The 20,242-nt window shown below is 37.8% G+C and overlaps 1 protein-coding gene across 2 annotated transcripts in view; it reads left to right on the plus strand.

Annotated features, from left to right (window-relative positions):
* The window catches only part of pcsk6 (proprotein convertase subtilisin/kexin type 6), a 112,832-nt gene that overhangs the window by 70,084 nt on the left and 22,506 nt on the right, over positions 1-20,242 (plus strand). For both annotated transcript variants that reach the window (XM_067444739.1, XM_067444745.1), the window contains 5 exons: positions 3,412-3,548; positions 4,343-4,525; positions 6,121-6,223; positions 6,460-6,656; positions 18,743-18,830. In XM_067444739.1, the coding sequence (XP_067300840.1) occupies positions 3,412-3,548; positions 4,343-4,525; positions 6,121-6,223; positions 6,460-6,656; positions 18,743-18,830 (708 nt within the window). The remainder of the gene's footprint in view (positions 1-3,411; positions 3,549-4,342; positions 4,526-6,120; positions 6,224-6,459; positions 6,657-18,742; positions 18,831-20,242) is intronic.

Below are 20,242 nucleotides of genomic sequence, written 5' to 3' on the forward strand. Positions count from 1 at the left end.
TGGACGTTGGCGTACGGCACGCTCAAATCCTACGCCAGTTCAGGAGGTGGTGTACGCACGTTTGAGTTAGTGCGAAAATGTGCAGAAAAACAATTCCTAACACCACAAAACGCACTGACAAATATATGCTATATTATGACCCACTGTAAAAAACAACAACAACATTGTAATTATAAACTTCAGTGTTTTTTTTTGTGCAACGTAGACTTCAATGTTTAATTTGTGTGACTTTACCAAAGCATTTGAGGCATGTATTCCTCCAGTTGCAAGCATGCCCGGCAGCTGCGCACGGACTGGGACTGAATAATTCAGACTGACAAAATTATAAAAATTATTACATTCTTCTTCTTTTAAATATTAATAAAATAAATAATAACGACATTCTTCTTCTAAATAACAATAAGCGTCATTAATAATAAAAATCATAATAATATAATGAAAAGAATCTTACAAATTGTCATGCAATTATTAATGTGAATGAATGGAGGCTACTCCACATCACATAATCATATCGTACACCCCAATACATGTGCCGTGATACGAAATTAAATGCTAGTTGTTTCAAAACATGTGCTGTAAAATAATGCACTGTGAGGTAGGCCTAATTTATCATCCAAACAGCTTTAAACTGCTGGAGTGCGCTTCTCAACCTCCACACTATTAACAGTACTCGTAATTTGGGTCCATATTTGTTTGTTTTTTGGGTGCCTTTAATCCCACTCTTTAAACTCCCAAATAAAACAATTTCACTTGTTTCCACTTCCCTGGTAATTGTCTCGATGGGCTTGTCTCAATCATCTCACTAGTTCAGTAGTCAGGGCACTGGTCAGGGAGTCAGCCCGTTGACTTATGTCCTAATCAGTGCCCTGACTAGTGGACTAGTAAGATGATTGAGGCGCGCCCGAGCTCCACGTCGGAGAAGTTTCGCTTCTTTGCCGTCTTCTGTGTGTCCATGGCGTAAAATGAGGCCGTGGGGGAGGCAAAGCCTTAAATATATAGGGGCGTGTTATTCTAATGACGATCGTTTTCAGCCGCGGCATTTATCAAGGGCAGGTATTGCGTACACCTGGATTGCAGAGGTGCGCACAGCTTCATAAATCAGGTGATGAGAGGAGTGTAAGCATAATCTTACGCCAACATATACGCCCGTTTCTACGCAAGATTGATAAATGAGGGCCATTGTGTTGGGTTTTAGGGTAAAGGAAATGGAAAAGGAAATTTTTAAAGGAAATGTCCATTCATTTAATGGATAATGTCCTAACAGAAAATTACCAGTACCTGTTTCTTTTGGTTTTCAGATTTTTTTCTTTCTGTGCGTGCACGTGCGTGTGTGTGTGCGCACACATTGTGGAACGGCTGTTATTATGCTTTACAGTAAAGCATTTTAGCTTTATTTATTTATTTTAAGTTAAATGGTTAATGGTCTATGAATCATAAATAATAAATTCGGTCATCATTTACCTCATGTTGTTCCACTTCTAAATTATTTATTTCTTCTGTGAAATGTAACAGAAGATATTTTGAGAAATGTCTCTGTTTTATTGTTGTTGTTGTTCATATAAGTCAGTGGGATCCAGTGTTATTTGGTTCCAAACCAAACAATATTTCTTCAAAGTATCTTCTGTGCTCTGCAGAAGAAAGTAAGTCATACAGGTTTAGAACAACATGAGGTTAAGTAAATGATGACAGAATTTATTTTTTTGGGAGGAGTATCTCTTGAATGTCAACCACAGACCACAGACTCTGACTTGTCCCTCAGTTGGTAAAGACAAACAGGAAAATGTATTTACAGTAAAACACCTACAGTGGAACATGATCTGTCTGACCTGAGCAAAGTTTATAGCACCACGTCACACCAGCTGCTCTGAGCTCACGCGAACAGAGCCAAAGCATCCATCTGCTCAATCACCATGATGTAGTGGTGTGACATCGACTCGCGCTTCACAGGTGTGAACACAGATCAGGCTCATGTGAACCCTACTGCACAGTGCCAGCATGTGAAAGCGATTTTGTTTTGGATGACGAGGAGCACATATTTGTTTTTGATCTTTTTGCACACTTCTGAGGCATGATGAAATTGACTGAAGTGAAGGATTTTCTCAGACGCTGTGGTTTAAATTGATATTGATCAAACATGCTCAGTCTTTTTGTGTTGTGTTTTTTTTGTATTTTTATTTTCTCTCTCTCTTTTTTTATAAGAAAATAATTGTCTTGTTTTTCATTTTTTTAAATGTAAAACTATTGTGTAGATAATTTTTTTGTTAATGCATTAATGGGACATTATTTTTAAGTGTTACCAATAAATTAAAATGTCTTAATTTTTTATACATTTAAACTATTAAAATGTATTGCAATTTAATAAATGTAAATTATACTATTAAAATTTAAATAAATGTTTGCATCTGCATATTAGTAAGAAATGTATTAAATTAAGCAGAGGCGGACAAAGATACCCCTTGCTAAATGTTACACAAGGATAAGTAAAAGTACTACAGTCAGATATCTACTTAAGTAAAAGTACTGAAGTTCTTGTTTTTAAAAGTACTTGAGTATCAAGAGTACATTTTCTAAATATTGCATTACTACTGCCACAGTGCTTACATTTATGTACAGAAACGTCCTACATGGAGTTATGAAAAATGTTAATGTCTTGGAGAATGTAAAAGGAATTGAAAGTAAAATCAAGTAATTTTCATCTTTTTACCATGTTGCTTTATTTAACATTTCTCACTTGCCCACAAGGCAATAGCACAATGGCAACGCTCTTACAAACCTCTGCTAGAGTTTTAATGGATGTTTTTTGCAGCCACATTTGAACCTGACTGTGTTAAACTCGAGCCACATACTCAAGATCATGGGTTGGCAGATTCCCGGTTGGACCTGCTGTGTCTTTATCCATTGTTTCGTCTCTAAATCCGACCATGTCATTGACTTTGGTGGAAAGCTTAAGGTGATTGCTGATAGGCCGTCCCAATCAGTGGCGGCTGCACAATCCAATCACGTTTGAGAGGGAAACAACAAATTAAGGGTTTGAGGGTAGTAACGGGTACTTACAGTTATGGATAGAAATGTATTGGAGTAAAGAGTACAATATTTGCCTCTCAAATATACTTGAGTAAAGTCATGAGTACTCCCCAAAAAGGATACTCGAGTGAAGTACAATCCCTCAAAATTGTACTTAAGTACTGTACTCAAGTAAATGTACTCTGTTACTGTCCGGCTCTGAAATTAATTTAATTTAATAACTTTAGATTGTTGCATTTATTTAGCATAAATGTTATATATAAAAGTATGCTTAGTCTTCCTTTGAAGGATCATAACTGGTAATGATGCACATTTACCAGTGATACAGACATGTGCATGTGCAACGGATGACTTTCCTTATTTTTCTTCTTTTCTTCTGCCTTCCAGATTGTTTGACAACTCCAATGAGGGCTTCAGGAACTGGGAGTTCATGACGGTGCATTGCTGGGGGGAAAGAGCGGAGGGCACATGGACCCTGGAGATATCTGACTCGCCCTCTCAGCTGCGTAACCCGGAGGTGTTGGGTAAGGAATGAATGGAGGAATGAAGTTCAGGATGAATATGCTTCCAGTGCAGACAACCTAAAGGCAGTGTGGTGCGATGCCAATCATGTTCAGTCTAGACATAGTGTAATCCTAAAACATATTACTCTAGTCCGAAATTCTGAGCCTAATTGTCATGTTGTTTGCTCAAATATGAAGCTGAATTGCCCCATTGGTACTAGTTTGCTTTCACACTGTGTTATGTTGTTTCGGACAATTGTGCGCATTTGAAATATGTTCGCCAACTTATTGAACATGAAGTACATTTAATTTAATTTTTTTTTTTATTAAATTTTTGTTATATTGTTATACAGCTATGGAAAAAAATTAAGACACCCCTAAACATTGATTTCGCAATGTTAAGGGGTCTATTCATTTTTCCCAGAGCTGTATATGTATATGTTCTTCAAACCTAGTAAACTACTTTGCTGTTTCAATGGGCAGCTGATTTCATGGGCAGTATCCTAATGGAAATTAAAAATTGATAAGCACTCCCAGATGGACATTTGTCCATGTTTTCTACACAGATTATTATTATTTTATTTTGATTTTTTTGCTTGTTTGAAATTGTTTGCGTTCTTGCAGCTCAAGTATGTTTCTGACTTAAAAAATAACTTTTTTTTTCTTAAAGCAAACTTTCTTTGGAGACCTGCTACAGATTATAGTTGTTCTTTCCTCTGTTTCTCGTCAGGATTGATGTGATTCACTGTAATGCAAAACAGAACGTTCTTTGTCTGACTTCATTGCTTCGTCTCTTGCTCTTTCTTCTCTCTCAGGTAAGCTGAAGGAGTGGACACTAATCCTTCACGGCACGTCTGAACACCCCTACCAAACCCAGGGTCCCCACAACTCTCACTCCAGGATGCTGGAAATTCCAACAGCAGGCAAGGAGCTGAAAAACCCAGATTCTGTGCCAGGAGCCCCTGAGCATGAAGAGGAGGAAGAGGAGGAATATAATGGTACTCTCAGTAATACCTAGATGAGTTTAAAAGTTTGGGTCAGTAAGGTTTTTTTTTTTTAATGTTATGCTCACCAAGGCTGTATTTATTTGATCAAAAATACAGGAAAACTGTGAAATATTATTGTGACTTAAAATAACTTTTGTTTTGTAATATATTTTAAAATGTTATGTATTCTGTGATGCAATGCAGGATTTTTAAGCATCATTACTCCAGTCTTTAGTGTCACATAATCCATCAGAAATCATACTGATGACTGAAATGTTCAACACTGTTTGTGTCACTGATCCACAACCAAAGTTACTCACTTTCAAATATTCCTGACAGTCACTCAAAATAAATCACTATCCCGGAGCATATGTTGTTCCAGTTATTCCAACAGGACACTCAACTGAGTACTTCCGAAGAGTACACATACTGCTACAGCGATTTTCTAGTCAAGAGGTGTGTTTGACTTGAAGCGACACTGCACAGGCCGATCGGTGCATGACATCAAAGTACCGCCGAGAGCAATTAGAGAGCAGACGGCTCTGTATGCTTTAGAATTACTCCCATGGTACTTTGCTGTCATACACCAATTGGTCTGTGCAGGGTTGTTTCAATTCGAACACACCTAAGAATTGGTTGCAGCAGTTTTTGAATCGCCACTGAACCGAAGAACTTTCGGACACGTCCGACACCAATGAGCTGGTGATACTGAACGTATGTGAACCTATTGTGTATGCAGGTTATATTTTAAGGTTTTATGAGCTGATCATTGTTTCTGTGAAAGTTGATAAAGACTAGTTTATGCACATGTAAAATATCCAGGTTTGCACATCCGTGCCTGTATTGGGTGCTTTAGTTGCAAAATATAAATGTAAGAATCTTGTGATTATTATGATGAATATTATTGTTACTGAAGTTATGATTACAAATTACTTTATTTGAATGTGTTTGAGTATATTTCTCATCCGCTGGAATGATAAAATTGGCATTATTACTTCATTGTGAATGATTTTTCCGCAAACTGGAAAAAACTTCATAATGTAAGGACGTAAAAGACGAAACCAGTTCATTGAAACAAACTCTCCGAAGGAACCATTTTGCGGAAAAAAAACATCTCATCACTATATCTAATATGCTGATTTGCTGCTCAAGAAAAATTCCTTATTATTGTCATTGTTGAAAACAGTTGTGCTGCTTAATATTTCTGTTGAAATGGTGATAAAAAAATTCAATTCTTTGATGAATAAAAAGTTCAAAAGAACAGCATTTATATGAAATAGAAATCTGTTCTAACACAATGTCTTAACTGTCACTTTTGATCAATTTAATGCATCCATGTTAAATGATAAGATTAATTTATTAAAATAAAAAAAATTACTGACTGACCACAAACTTTTGGACGGTAGTGTATATGTAATAATTTATTATGAACTCTTCCAAAACCCATTTAACATAATGAAAGCATGCACAAGGGGCAGGTGATGAACTAGAAACCTTTTGTTCACTTATGGACTAAAATGCTGATGTTAATAATAATAAACAAAACAACAGCTAGTAATAACAGATACAAGTTAGATGAAATATATTTGTTTGTCATTATATTTCAGGTCCGTGTCATCATGAATGTGGAGATCAGGGCTGCGATGGGCCGGACGCTGATCATTGCCTCAACTGCATTCACTTCAGTCTGGGCAGCCTCAAAACTGGCAGGTAAAGGGGTTGTCCAGAAATTTTAAATTTAAATTCAGTTTAGTTATATAGATTATTGTGGGCAGTATGTCCAATGGTTTATGACGTTTTTCCCCACTTAAAACATCTACTTTATAAAGGTACTTTATAAATATACTTAAGCAAATTTTTAAGTAGTCATATTTAGAGAATTTACATTTACATGTCAAATAGATTTACGCTCCCCCATTTTTCTTCATCTTGTGTCCTCCCCATAGGACATGTGTTAGTCACTGTCCACTGGGCTACTTTGAGGACGAAGACGCCCGCAGATGTCGTCGTTGTAACAGAGGCTGTGAGAAATGTGTCGGTCGTGGACCGAACGAGTGCAGATCTTGCCGGAGGGGTCTTTATTTCTACTCGAATGATAGTGTCTGTGTGGAAACCTGTCCCACTGGCTGCTTCCATGACGAGGGTGAGTACAACAAAGATGGGACGCCCATTGTTGCATTGCATTTATGTGTTTATTGAGCTGAACTTTCTGAATTACAATGTCTCCAATAAATTAGGTGTAGGATTTAATTTGAAACAATTTTCATTCAGATATTGCTTGTAAATTTCACAAAGAATTACAAAGAAATGATAACTCATTTAATTACATGTAAAATTGTGATGTAGAAAGACTGAAACTATATTTCCTTGTAAAACTGTATTTCCTCCAATTATCACTAATCCTTAAAGGGATCATAATGCCATTTTCGTACAAGTTAATATGATTCTTTAGCGTCTCAATGAAAACTTCGTAATATACTTTAATTAAAAATTCTCATTAGTATTGTAAGAAAACACTAATTTTACCTGGGCAAAAACAGCTCTGTTTTCAGCAAGCCATTTCAGTGCAAATGACTTTATGCTAATGAGCTTTGCTCACCCCGCCCCTCTGTTCTGTGGGTCGGTTTGACACAACACACATGGAGTGTTGTCCTTGATAACACTTGAGGGGAAAGAATGACAACGAGAGTCTCTAAAGACACATCTGTGCAACTTTATCAATTTGAACCGGAGGCCGATAAGATGACGGCCCGAACGAAATTCAAATTCAATCTTTGAATGTACTGGCAGGGTAACGTTAGTGTAGTGAGATACAAATGCTATGTGTCTACTGATGTATATGTTAGTTCATTGACAGATTGATGTTACAGCTAATGCCAATAAAGACTTTTTTCGGCAAATGTAGGTTTCAGTGATGCTTAACGTTATCCATGCAGTGTAATAACTGTTACAACACGATTTGTTTTTTGACAGTAACAGACACCATTACAAACCATCTAAAAAAGTAAGCTTAGTGTAGTGTTACCATATTAACTTTTATTACCAGCATACACAGTTTGTAATAACACAATAACCATAATGCGTTGTTCATTATAAACGTGGGATTATGAATTATATTGAGAACGTCATACATAGAAAACCATAATGTAACTTACCCTGTAGCCGCATTCATCGTGAAGCGTGCAAGCGTTTCAAACTAAACTCACTTCTTCTGGAGGTGCAGCAGGAACACGATTAGTTGGTACCGATCTTTTATTCAGGAGCAACTTTTTAGCCAAACCTGCTTTATACTGACCCTCGTTTATAAAGCAGTCCGGTGAGAAATGATTTGTGCGTCGCAAACATGACAGCATTGACGTTGATCTGTGTAATATTCCATTCGAAAACAAAACTCAGCCACTGCGTCTTCAGCGGTTCGGATTTAGGAACATTAAAATGACTGCTGTGTTTGTTATTACACATAAGAACAGAACACCACAATCGCTTAGACGGCATTCTGCTCCAGCGTATCAACAACGGTGGACTGTGATGAGCTCGCTCAGGGCTGGCCTGTGTTGAAACGCTGCTGTCAATCAACAGTTGTGGGAGGGGCGTCTGACAGTGTAGCATCACAGGGTCGAATGGCTTGATGTGAGACAAGAGAAAACATATAAGGAGATTGGGAAAAAAAACCACTGGATTTTTGGCATTATAGGATGGTTGTGTACAGGCACTGCCAACACACATTTCCATACAATCAACTTGTAAAAGTGCATGTAACACTATATGACCCCTTTAATGTTTGTTACAGTGCAACAACAAGAATGCCATAGGTCTGAGAATTTAAGACAATGTCTATAATGGTGTAGGGGAAAAAAAGGTTTTGTTATTAAGAAACAATATTTATTATATTATTGCATGTTTATTTTTTTACATGTATGGGGATATTTTCGGTTTATTTATATTTATTGATTTTACAGGCGCTGTTAGGAACACCATACTAATACTATGTATGTTACCTTTCGCCTTCAGAACTGCCTTAATTCAACATGGCATTGTTTCAACAAGGTGCTAAAAGCATTCTTTAGAAATGTTGGCCCATATTGATAGGAACGGCTCCCGTTCTACCACATCCCAAAGATGCTCTATTGGGTTGAGATCTGGTGCCGTGGGGGCCATTTTACTATGGTGAACTCATTTTCATGTTCAAGAAACCAATTTGAAAGGATTCGAGCTTTGTGACATGGTGCATTATCCTGCTGGAAGTAGCCATCAGAGGATGGGTACATGGTGGTCATAAAGGGATGGACATGGTCAGAAACAATGCTCAGGTAGGCTGTGGCATTTAAATGCCCAATTGGCACTGAGGGGGCTAAAGTGTGTCATGAAAACATCCCCCACACCATTACACCACCACCAGAAGCCTGCACAGTGGTAAAAAGGCATGATGGATCCATGTTCTCATTCTGTTTACACCAAATTCTGTTCTACCATCTGAATGTCTCAACAGAAATTGAGACTCATCAGACCAGGCAACATTTTTCCAGTTTTTAACTGTCCAATTTTGAGCTCGTACAAAATGTAGCCTCTTTTTCCTATTTGTAGTGGAGATGAGTGGTACCCAGTGGGGTCTTCTGCTGTTGTAGCCCATCCGCCTCAAGGTTGTGAGTGTTGTGGCTTCACAAATGCTTTGCTGCATACCTCGGTTGTAACAAGTGGTTATTTCAGTCAAAGTTGCTCTTCAATCAGCTTGAATCAGTCGGTCCATTCTCCTCTGACCTCTAGCATCAACAAGGCATTTTTTGCCCACAGGACTGCCGCATACTGGATGTTTTTCCATTTTCACACCATTCTTTGTAAACACTAGAAAGGGTTGTGCACGAAAATCCCAGTACCAGAGCAGATTGTGAAATACTCAGACCGGCCCGTCCAGCACCAACAACCATGGTATTAATACCTGCCTAATATTACTGAATGAAATGATGACCCAGGACAAGCTATACCTTTCAAGCATTAGGGTGTTGATGGACTCGATATACTCCATCTGTTTTGATTATCGTTCTGAATCCGATTCGGATGCAGTCTTTGACAAAACACAGATTTTCTTAGCTTTTTGATCAAAATGTAGCTCTTTTTTAATAAAAAAAAAATATTAAAAAAGAATGCATGAAGCTAGAATAAAAAGGGTTTTTTTTTTTTTTTTTTAAAGCAGAGGGTCTGTTCATTCTTTTGATATATTACATGTTCAGATATTCATAAACCAAAATATTCTGGGGACCATGACACTTTTCAAAGAAAAATGCTAGAAATCTAGAATTTTGAACAGAAGATACTTCAGCACATAGAAGGAAAAGAGAACAGTATCTGAGATGAAAATGTAATTTTTTCCCTGACAAAAACACGGTCACCACTAGTCCATCAAGATTTTTTACAGTACGCCAGTGGTAGTGCACTAGCATTGAAAACCCAATGTAGCCTGAATGACAGACAAAGGGAGTAGCAAATTCAGTTTTTATATTACTTTTAACTTTCACCGATTACCAGTGAGTGAAATATCTAGATGCATCTGGATGCAATTCATACTTGGGTATGTGCAAATTTCATCCATTAAACCTGCCACTAAACACATATCGCATCAACATCTGTTCCACATGCACGGCCCTGCATGTGTTCAACAGCCGAGGCCAGTGTGCACAAACAGTGATAAAGCAAGTCTTTCCTGGCTTTCATCGTCCTCATACATATCACAGGCGGACTGTGAAAGACACTCAATCAACAAGCTGATTTGTGGAGATAACTAGAGCTCATCTCCATCTCAGCATCTGCTATCAACAAGATGGAAACAACAAGGGACAATAACATCCCACATGCAAATGCAAAATTAGTCAGAAAGATGTAAACAACGCTCTTCTTCTGCGCTGCGCCCATGGGCTGCTACGCTTCAGTGGTGACTGATGCAAGCATGCTCTGTTCTGTAATTGTATAGGCAGTATTTCAAAGGAAAAGTTCAGCAATAAATTATTCTGACACTATTTTTTAATCCTCACTTTGTTCTAAACCTGTAAAATCACTAGGGCTGTCAACGAATATTTAAAATTCAAATATATATTCAAATACTTTTAAAAAAAACAAATTTCGAAGGTGAAAATTAATATTCGAATGAAAAAAAAAGCGGAAAAAAATGCCGCGCTAGTAGAGACGTGGCTGTCTGCTTTGCAACTGGGTGCACGCATGGGGGTTCAGGGACTGGTCACAGGAGTCACTGCTGAAAGTTGACGCGTCTTGCATGGAAGATGGCAGAAATTGCAGAGCCCAACTCGACCGCAGCAGAGAAAGAGATTTTAACCCTCCAAAATCTAGCCATGCCTGGAAGTACTTTTGGATTTTGGTCGGTAGGAGGTCAAATTGTTAAGCTGCGAGATAAAGTTGTATGCCAGCTATATAAGATACAGTTAGCATACCATGCCTCATTTTATTTAACGTTAAACAGAAACACTAAAGTGTAGGCTACTCTACTGACTGAAGAGATATTGCATGAATAAAGGATAAATGCACTGCTTTCACTGGTGTGATTATTTACCGTTGGTCAAGGAAAAGCTCCATGTTTAGCAAAGCACAGCTCGCTCGGAGCGTTCAATATGCTGTAAAACTCAATATGGTGTCAAATTAATATTAAAGGGGGGGTGAAATGCTGTTTCATGCATACTGAGCTTTTTACACTGTTAAAGACTTGGATTCCCATCCTAAACATAGACAAAGTTTCAAAAACTAATGTTGGACGTTTGATAGAGTATTTCTGTGTCAAAAATACTCCTTCCGGTTTCTCACAAGTTTCGGAGAGTTTTTTTCGAGTATGGGTCGGCTTGACGTTAATGGATCGGAAGGTCCTTGTATGGGCCGTGCGGGCTCTTCTCCCGGTAGGGTGCGCGCGCGCGCGTCACTAGCGCGAGAGAGGAAATGCACGCTGTAAACAGTAAACTGCTCTCAGCTGCAGATCCAGTCGTCCGTGAACACTTATGTCGGTTATAGACCGCGCCGCGCTCCACTTCATTCCTCCACTTTGACATTAAGCGACTTCAACGCTTCAGCACAGCATTCCGGGAAGGCAGCGCTGCATTTGAACTGATTTGAACGCAGAAATGCTTCAGTGGCATCGCAAAGTGGATCTCCACACTCCAAGAAGTGTGTTTTTGACGGAGCCGTCCCAGCGATAAAGGTTCGGTCCTGCTTTGGAAGCAGCCGGTAAGTAAAACTGCTTCAAATGTCTGTGCTGTGCTTATCGTCGCGTGAGTAAACATCAGTAAACGACACGATCGCGTGCTTCGTCATTCAAATGCACTAACGGACTTCATTGCTGTTCTATGTAACTTATAACGTTACACTACTCTGACGTCCAAAACCGTTTTGCTTGCTACTAAGGTTTGGTCGCATACAATAGTCCATAAACCGAATCATGTCATGTTGACAGGCCTCTAAATGCAGTACATACCACAGAGACGGACGTCCTGCTGTTGCTGTTTCTATTTCAGCCTCCGAATTAGATTCTGGATCATATCTATTAGCTGAGATAGCGATGGGTTTCTCCACGCTTGAGGACGTCACCGCTTTGTGCGTATTAGTCATTCTTTAGCTCCGCCCACACGATACGCCTCCAGGCGCTCTGTTTTTTCCGGAAAGACTCGGTACAGCCCATATTTCTTTTACAAATATAATAAAAGGAAAGACTTTTCGGAGATATGAAGGATGCAGTACTACTATATAGGTACTCAAGATTGACATGAGTGACTGAAACTGAGTGTTTCACCCCCCCTTTAAAGCTACACTGTGTGATATTTTCCCCATCTAGTGGTGAAAAGGTATATGACCATCCAGTGAATAATAGTTTCTGCTCCTCTCAATTACGATTTCGTTTCAACTCCTACGGTGGCCGATTTAGTCATGGCTTCCAGTTCGACCTCTTCGGTGAGTGTTGCTTCAAGTGATGAGGTTACTTTTGAAAACTATTATAATTTGCAGTTATTTAATTTGCCAAATGATCTATGATCAAATTAATCTATGTAAAATGAATAATAGTTTTACGTTTTCGTTATTTTTAACCAGTTCATTGCTAACATCAGCTATCAGGTTCCCAGACGAATGCAAGCTAATCTTAGTAAAGTAACTTTTATCAGTGCTATTGTTATTCTGTATATTGTACGACATCACTAGCGTAAGGCAAAGTTTACATTGTAGGCTATATCATTTTCTCTAATGACCTACCAGTGCCCCATTCATAGTTGTAGGCTAGTCATAATAAGGTGTCATAGTGTGAAATATATTTACATCGTACAATAATACGTCTTAAATGAATAAGATTACAGGACAGATGTAAAAGTAAAGGTGAAAGTCTCGCTTAGAAACAGCTAACTTACACTAGCATTATCAGATTAGACTACATTAATTGTGTATACAGTAAAATAAATGAAAAATAACTAAAATTTAAAGTGCCTACATATATAGCCTACAAATTATAATGCAATTGAAATATTAATCTCATGTTATCCGTCATAGAACACGGATTTATGTTACAAGGTAAACAATACTTTTTCATCATTGTCGCGAGGAAAACTATCCTAGACGTCGTTCTAGTGTTATGCACAGCACACCATGATATAATTAGCCAAGCAACAATAAAACTTCCAATATACACAAATAGGCTGAATTAATATTACCTGTCGAGAAGAAAGCAGGCAACGTCGGCGTTCTTTTTAAAATCGTTGCTCCTCATGAGCTCTTTCCATCTTGGAAAGGCCACTCCAATATTTACGTTTGTCTTGTTGATTTGCCCGTTGCGTTGCCGTCTTAATTCTTTTTTCCACTTCCTTGGCGACTCTGGATATCCTCGAGAATAAGAGTGATCCTCCATCATCATATAGCAGCCTCAAGCAATCCTCCTCTTCACATTCTACACGTTGCCATCGAGTGTTAAAACGCGAAAAGCGAAGCTTAAATTTACGGGTATGTCCCTCTTTGGCAAATGTACTTTCAAGATGGAGGAGCAACATGGCGACCGCCATCCGAACCCTCACCTGTATGTATTTTCAATGGTATATTATAAACTTACGAGAATACTTTATTACTTGAAAGAAGTAAATATACATTAATGAGCATATATTTTTGAAAGAACTAAGTGATTTTAGCTAAGAATAAACTAAAAAAGTTACACAGTGTAGCTTTAATAATATTTGTTTAAGTCACTGAATGAAGCCTGCTAGATTTTGGGAGAAGAGTCACGATTCTCGCAACCTTAAATTGCTTGCACAAAACTTTTGGATCATGCACTCAAAGTTTGAGAGCGAGAGAGAGAGAGAGAGAGAGAGGGGTCTGCACTCTGCAGTCTAATAGTTTGAATATTCGTGTTTTTTTAGAGGGAATATTCAAACGTCATTTCTGAGCAATTTTGACAACCCTCACCTAAAGGATTATTAGAAACACCATACTAATACTGTGTTTGACCCCCTTTCGCCTTCAGAACTGCCTTAATTCTACGTGGCATTGATTCAACAAGGTGCTGAAAGCATTCTTAGAAATGTTGGCTCATATTGATAAGATAGCATCTTGCAGTTGATGGAGATTTGTGAGATGCACATCCAGGGCACAAAGCTCCCGTTTCACCACATCCCAAAGATGCTCTATTGGGTTGAGATCTGGTGTTCATATATTAAAATTGTTTCTCTATATTTTGTAGACACTTTTAAACTTATGTGAATAACTTATCAGCTGTTACCATGATAATGCAGACAATACAGAGTTGCAATGTGTAAACTTAAAAACTAATCTTATCATTCTAAACTTGCTTTGTAAGAAAAATGGGGTTTGTCTAACATTTATACTACATAAATGTATGAATTATGTCTTATTTAATTCTATAAACTATAATACTGATCTGCCAACATTGTCGCTATATGATAAATTAAAATAAGCTGATAACATCACTGTTTTCTCCAGTACAACTGTACAGCCAAATCTAATTTTGTCGCAATATTATCCTGTTTGACACTGTGAAGCTGCTTTGACACAATCGTGATTGTAAAAGCGCTATATAAATAAAGTTAATTGATTGATTGATACTGTGATTTTACCGGTGTTCCTTTGCGGAGCTTAACAGAATCTTATGAGCAGCAAGCTTTAAGGAAAGCTAGGAGTATTATGAGAGATGATACACACCCCTGGAACATACATTTTGAGCCATTGCCCTCAGGCAGATGTTTAAGAAGTATCAAGTGTTTGAAAAATCTATAAAAGTTCCCTTTTGTACCAGAAGCCACTCGTATTTGTAAATAAAGTATTCTTGAGGTGTTTTCTTTTTCTTTTTTTGTGTGAATTTTATTATAAAGCATGGTGCATTGGAATGTTGTAATATGTGGGTATGTGGGATATGATTGTTTTAATGTATGAGTTTTTTTTAGTTGTGATGTTCTACCACTGCCCTAAAATATTTGCCTCTTGTGGGACTAATAAAGTAGTTATTTACTAACTAACTAACTAACTAACTAACTAACTAACTAACTAACTAACTAACTAACTAACTAACTAACTAACTAACATTATCCAACCATCCCCATTTGAAAAATACAAGGCTCTTCATTATTGATGTGTTTAATAAATACTGATCAAAACTTTAGATACCCAAAATATAAGATGGTAAATAATTAATTAATGAGTTTTCAATACAATATATAACCGAGGATATAATTGTACCCCCAAGTCGAATAAATCTGACACAAAATGATATCTGCAATCCCACATTTCGCTGCCTGGATTCCAATTGTTCTCAACATGTTCAGTGTGGTCTTGCAGTTGTGAGAGCAGAAACGAAAGCTGCTGCCCGGTGTGTTTTTCCATTTTCTCCTGTCACGTTCATATGTAAATTGAGTGAGCTTATTCTATCTATTAGATCAAAAGATCTGAAAAACTAAATATACATTTACCTGCCAATAAACCCTCCCCTAGAAGTGGTTGAAAGTGGACAAAACGGTTATGTGTCTGGCTCGTCTACTTGTAATCAGATCAACCAAAAGGCATCTTAAAGGTGCCGTTGAATGATTTCAAACAAAATGGTAAATTGCTCTCTGATATCTACATAGAGAGTATGTGGCTTATTTAAGGGCAAAAATAGAAAGATACAGTTTTACAGGTCCATTTACAACCCTATAATTTGTCCCTAGGATGTAGTGCTCTGTTTTTGCCTTATTTGGAAGAGTCATTAATATTAATGTTTAGCTCTGTTCTGATTGGCTTATTTCAGCAGCTCCCAGCACACAGCAGCTAAGCGGCTCGTGAGTCCTGACCGTCCTGACAGAACAAAGACCGACTGAATGACACTTTAAGCAGAAGTACAAACATTAAACATCTCAAATGGAGATTACTAAAATGCAGCTTTCTTGTTTATTAGTGTTTTAAGATCGTCCGTGCGTGAAAGCTCGCTCGCATGCGTATGGTTGCCAGATTGTACGTTTAGGTAAAACACTGGATAGTATACGTGTTCTTTTCACAGAAAAGCTCTGATTGGGGGATTTAAATTACTGAAATTTGGCAACCGCACGAACGCTCTTCATTCCCTCAGACAAAACCCAAACGATATTGCATGTTTATATAACGTTAGTCACAATGTAGGCTACGCAGTGACTGTGATGTACTCTGAAATACAAGCATGCAAAAACATCATACTTAAAGGGTTAGTTCACCTAAAAATGAAATTGATGTCATTAATAACTCAATGTCGTTCCACACCCGTAAGACCTCATCATCAGAACACAGTTTAAGATATTTAATATTTTAGTCCCCGAGCATATGCAGTCTATGCACACTGTACTGTCTGAAATCAAACTGCTGAAATCACGTGACATTGGCGATCCAAATCATTGATCGATTTGCTGATTCATGGGCGTTTGAATCTTTATTTGAGGTTTGAAAACAAACGCGGAAGAGAAGACTGATGCTGAATAAAGTCGTAGTTTTTGTTATTTTTGGACCAAAATGTATTTTCGATGCTTCAAGAGATTCTAATCGACTAACTGATGTCACATATGAACTACTTTGATGATATTTTATTAACTTTCTGGACATGGACAGTAAAGTGTGCATTGACTGCATATGCTCTGGGACTAAAATATAAAATATCTTAAACTGTGTTATGAGGATGAACAGAGGTCTTACGGGTGTGGAACAACATTAGGGTGAGTCATTAATGATATAAATTTCATTTTTGGGTGAACTAGCCCTTTAAGTTCTCAAATATATATATATATATATATATATATATATATATATATATATATATATATATATATATATATATATATATATATATATATATATATATATATATATATATATTTACAAAATAAATAGACTTGTCAAATGGCTCGTTTTAACTTATATGGTGGAAAAGGTGACGTTTGCTTGAATGATCGAGTAAACGATCTGTAAGCAATGTATCTACGGTTGTATTGTAATACAAAATAATATTATCTTTGTCATGGAACACTATTAGACTATTTAGTTTTGTATGGTTCATGGAGTTTCCTATTGTTACTGTACTAGCATCTTGCGTTATCTAGACAATGTTGTCTCCCTAAGAAACTTTCAATTTAATCAGAAAATTGTTTTAACAGTCAGTAAGTGGATAAATCACTAGGCTACTCACTGCTTCCAGGAATACAGTTGCCCCTTTCTTCAGTTTAAGACGCTGAGTGAAGCTTGCTTGAAATGGGCCGAACAATGAACGATCTTGAATTAAATTGTTGTGGTATCCGATTATAAACATCAACCATGACTGTTGACATTTTTTATTTGTGGGAAGGGTAGCATAGAAAAGTCCTCACGTCTCCTGCACAGCCTTGAACATGACACGTGTGTCCATGAGAGCTGCCGTTTTCACTAATCTCGCGTGATGCTTGTTTACCTGCAGTCCTGATGATTCGCTCCGTCAGTTCCACCTGACAATGCACGTTCGGACAGATGCAAATGTTGGGGGCGTCCATATAAATGATCCCCAACGACTCCATCATGGTTGGCGTTATGTTGAGAATCACTTTTTTTCCCCTGGTGTTTTTCATGCACGAGATTTACATAAGAAGTAGGAGGCAATGATGTTCGAGACTCACAGTATGTGATGTCCATGTACTGAACTCTTATTATTTCATTATGGCAAGGTTAATTAAATTTTTCATTCTAGGGCACATTTAAAGGTCCCATTCTTCGCGTGTTTTCGAAGCTATGATTATGTTTACAGTGTGCAATATAACATGAGTTCATGTTTCGCGTGGAAAAAAACTGTATTTTTCACACAATTTACTTATCTGTACAGCGCTGTTTCCTCTGTCCTAAAAACGGCCTGATGATTTCCTTGTTCTATGAAGTCCCTCCTTCAGAAATACGTAACGAGTTCTGATTGGGCCAGCGCTTCCCGTGTTGTGATTGGACAGCAGCTTAGAGCACTTTGCCCGGAAAGGTCCCGCCTCTTACCATAACGGGGAGATGCAAACGCTGAATGTGCGCTCTTCTCCACGTGGGAGAGCAACAAGGCCACGCCCCCTATTTTGCGTGTTCTTGTGGGCGGAGGGTTAGTCAACAAACGGTTCTAGTGACGTCATTACATCCCTGCACTTCCTGCTGTAGTCCAAACCGGCCGTTCGCTGTAGGCTTTGAAAGGGAAATTCTGTTAAATAAAATATCTCGCTTGGCATTGAACTTTGAGCTTTATAATTTTACAGGTTTTATTTATGCTCTAACAGCAACATTACACACTACATTTACATTACATTTACATTTAATCATTTAGCAGACGCTTTTATCCAAAGCGACTTACAAAAAAGGGTAGAGCAATAGAAGCAACGAAACAAACAAGGCCAACAACCTGTAAGAGCTGTAAGAAATCTCAATTAATTAGCACAGTACACAACATTTATTTATTTTTATTTTTTTATAGCCAGCTACAACAAATACTCACGTACGGAAAATACAGAACACTGGATTTTGATAGCTATGATATCAAACACTAACTAATAAAAGTTTGAAAGATGGAATCGCGAAGAACGGGACCTTTAATTTCAGGTGTAAACAGGGCCTGAGTCTATTTGCCACTCAGTGGGTGTAACATGAGTGATGCATGCCTACTCTTATGTCATGTGCATAACCTCTGAGTTGTACGCTAGAATGTCTGTCTTTGATTATCTATGTGATCTTTCTGTCACTTTTCGTTTCCAGGCCAGAGACGTTGCCTGAAGTGTCATGAGAACTGTTTGAAATGCTTGAGAGATGCAGACAGATGCACCGCCTGTAAAGATGGTTACAGGTAATACAAATTAAAAACAGAGCTGTTCTAATTTGCAACGTTCACTGCAACAACAAAAAAATCATCCTAATCAACATTTGCACAAAACTAATTAGAAAGAAATGTCCAGTGTTGAACTGTTGAACCATTATGTATTTAAAAGTATCTTCTAACCTTTCATTTTTCTTTCGCAGAACTGTGACTCCTTTTTGCACAATATATATTGAGTTATGAATTCTCAAGACATACTGGTGCTGATGAAATGGCGTAAGAATTGAGGCTTTGGGGTTTTTAGTCGGTTTAGGACATCTAGGATTCATCTGGTCATCTTTATGTATGCTGTCTTTGCTGTGGTTTAGACGAGCCGTACTGAGACAGAACGGGCTTTAGTTCTTGAAAGGCAGTCTGGTCTTGTGAAGGGTAAAGCGCTGCGTGCTTTATGCCGTGACCTCTCTTGCAGCATTTAATCTGTCAGGGTTATATATCGTGATGTGCTGTGTTTTGAAGCACGGATAGAGACCGAATGCCTGGAGTCTTTTAGATTCACTTTCTCTGCGTCACACTTGCTTGAATGATTATTGAAACGGTTCTCTTCCTCAGTCATTTTCAACCACTGACCCACAGTTTCCTAACAAAACAGTTATTTTAGCCAAGTTAAATCAACTCAGCATGAAGAAGATTGTAAAGTTGATTGTAGAGTCTTGGTTTCAGATTCACTGGTATCTCTAAATATATAATTTACTATAACAGTTTTAGTTTATGTGCCATATTTAGAGCACTAAAAGATTAAAGAAGCCACATCTACATTTTTGGAGCTAGAGCTATCACAATTACAGTTTATGTGGAGATTAATTGTGAAACAAAGCAATTTACAACTTAATTTACTATTTTTGTGTATGATGGTTACAGTGTGAAATAGTGTATAATTTTCATTAAGGGTTTAGGAAAATAATGCATGTTTAAGGCTGCATTTACACTGCAGGTCTTGATGCACAATTCCGATTTGGTGACTATATCCAATTTTTCGCTTACATCATCTTTTCAAAAGCGACCCGTATCTGATATTTGCATTTACACTGTACACGGGCCCAAGACGTTCTTAACCGGTGAAAGGAAGTAAAACAGCGCAATATGCAATGGATGCAGACAAAATGATTGTACAATGTTTTGCTGTCTGCACTGTTCCACACATCTTTAAAGGTCGGCGAAACATTTCTCTCGTAAGGCGGAGAAAAAGAGGAAAGCCCTTGACAGGGTTGCCAGGTTTTCACAACAAAACCCATCCAATTGCAACTGAAAACTGTGTTAAAGTATCCCAATTCTGCATGAAAACCGCGGACTTGGCAACACTGGGCCTTGATCACAGTTTGTGTCCACCTGAGTTGACGTCATTCGCCTCCGTCCTTTTTTCAATGACGTACGAGTCGCATTTA

The sequence above is a fragment of the Pseudorasbora parva genome, chromosome 1, assembly GCF_024679245.1.
Source record: "Pseudorasbora parva isolate DD20220531a chromosome 1, ASM2467924v1, whole genome shotgun sequence".
Classification (NCBI taxonomy): domain Eukaryota; kingdom Metazoa; phylum Chordata; class Actinopteri; order Cypriniformes; family Gobionidae; genus Pseudorasbora; species Pseudorasbora parva.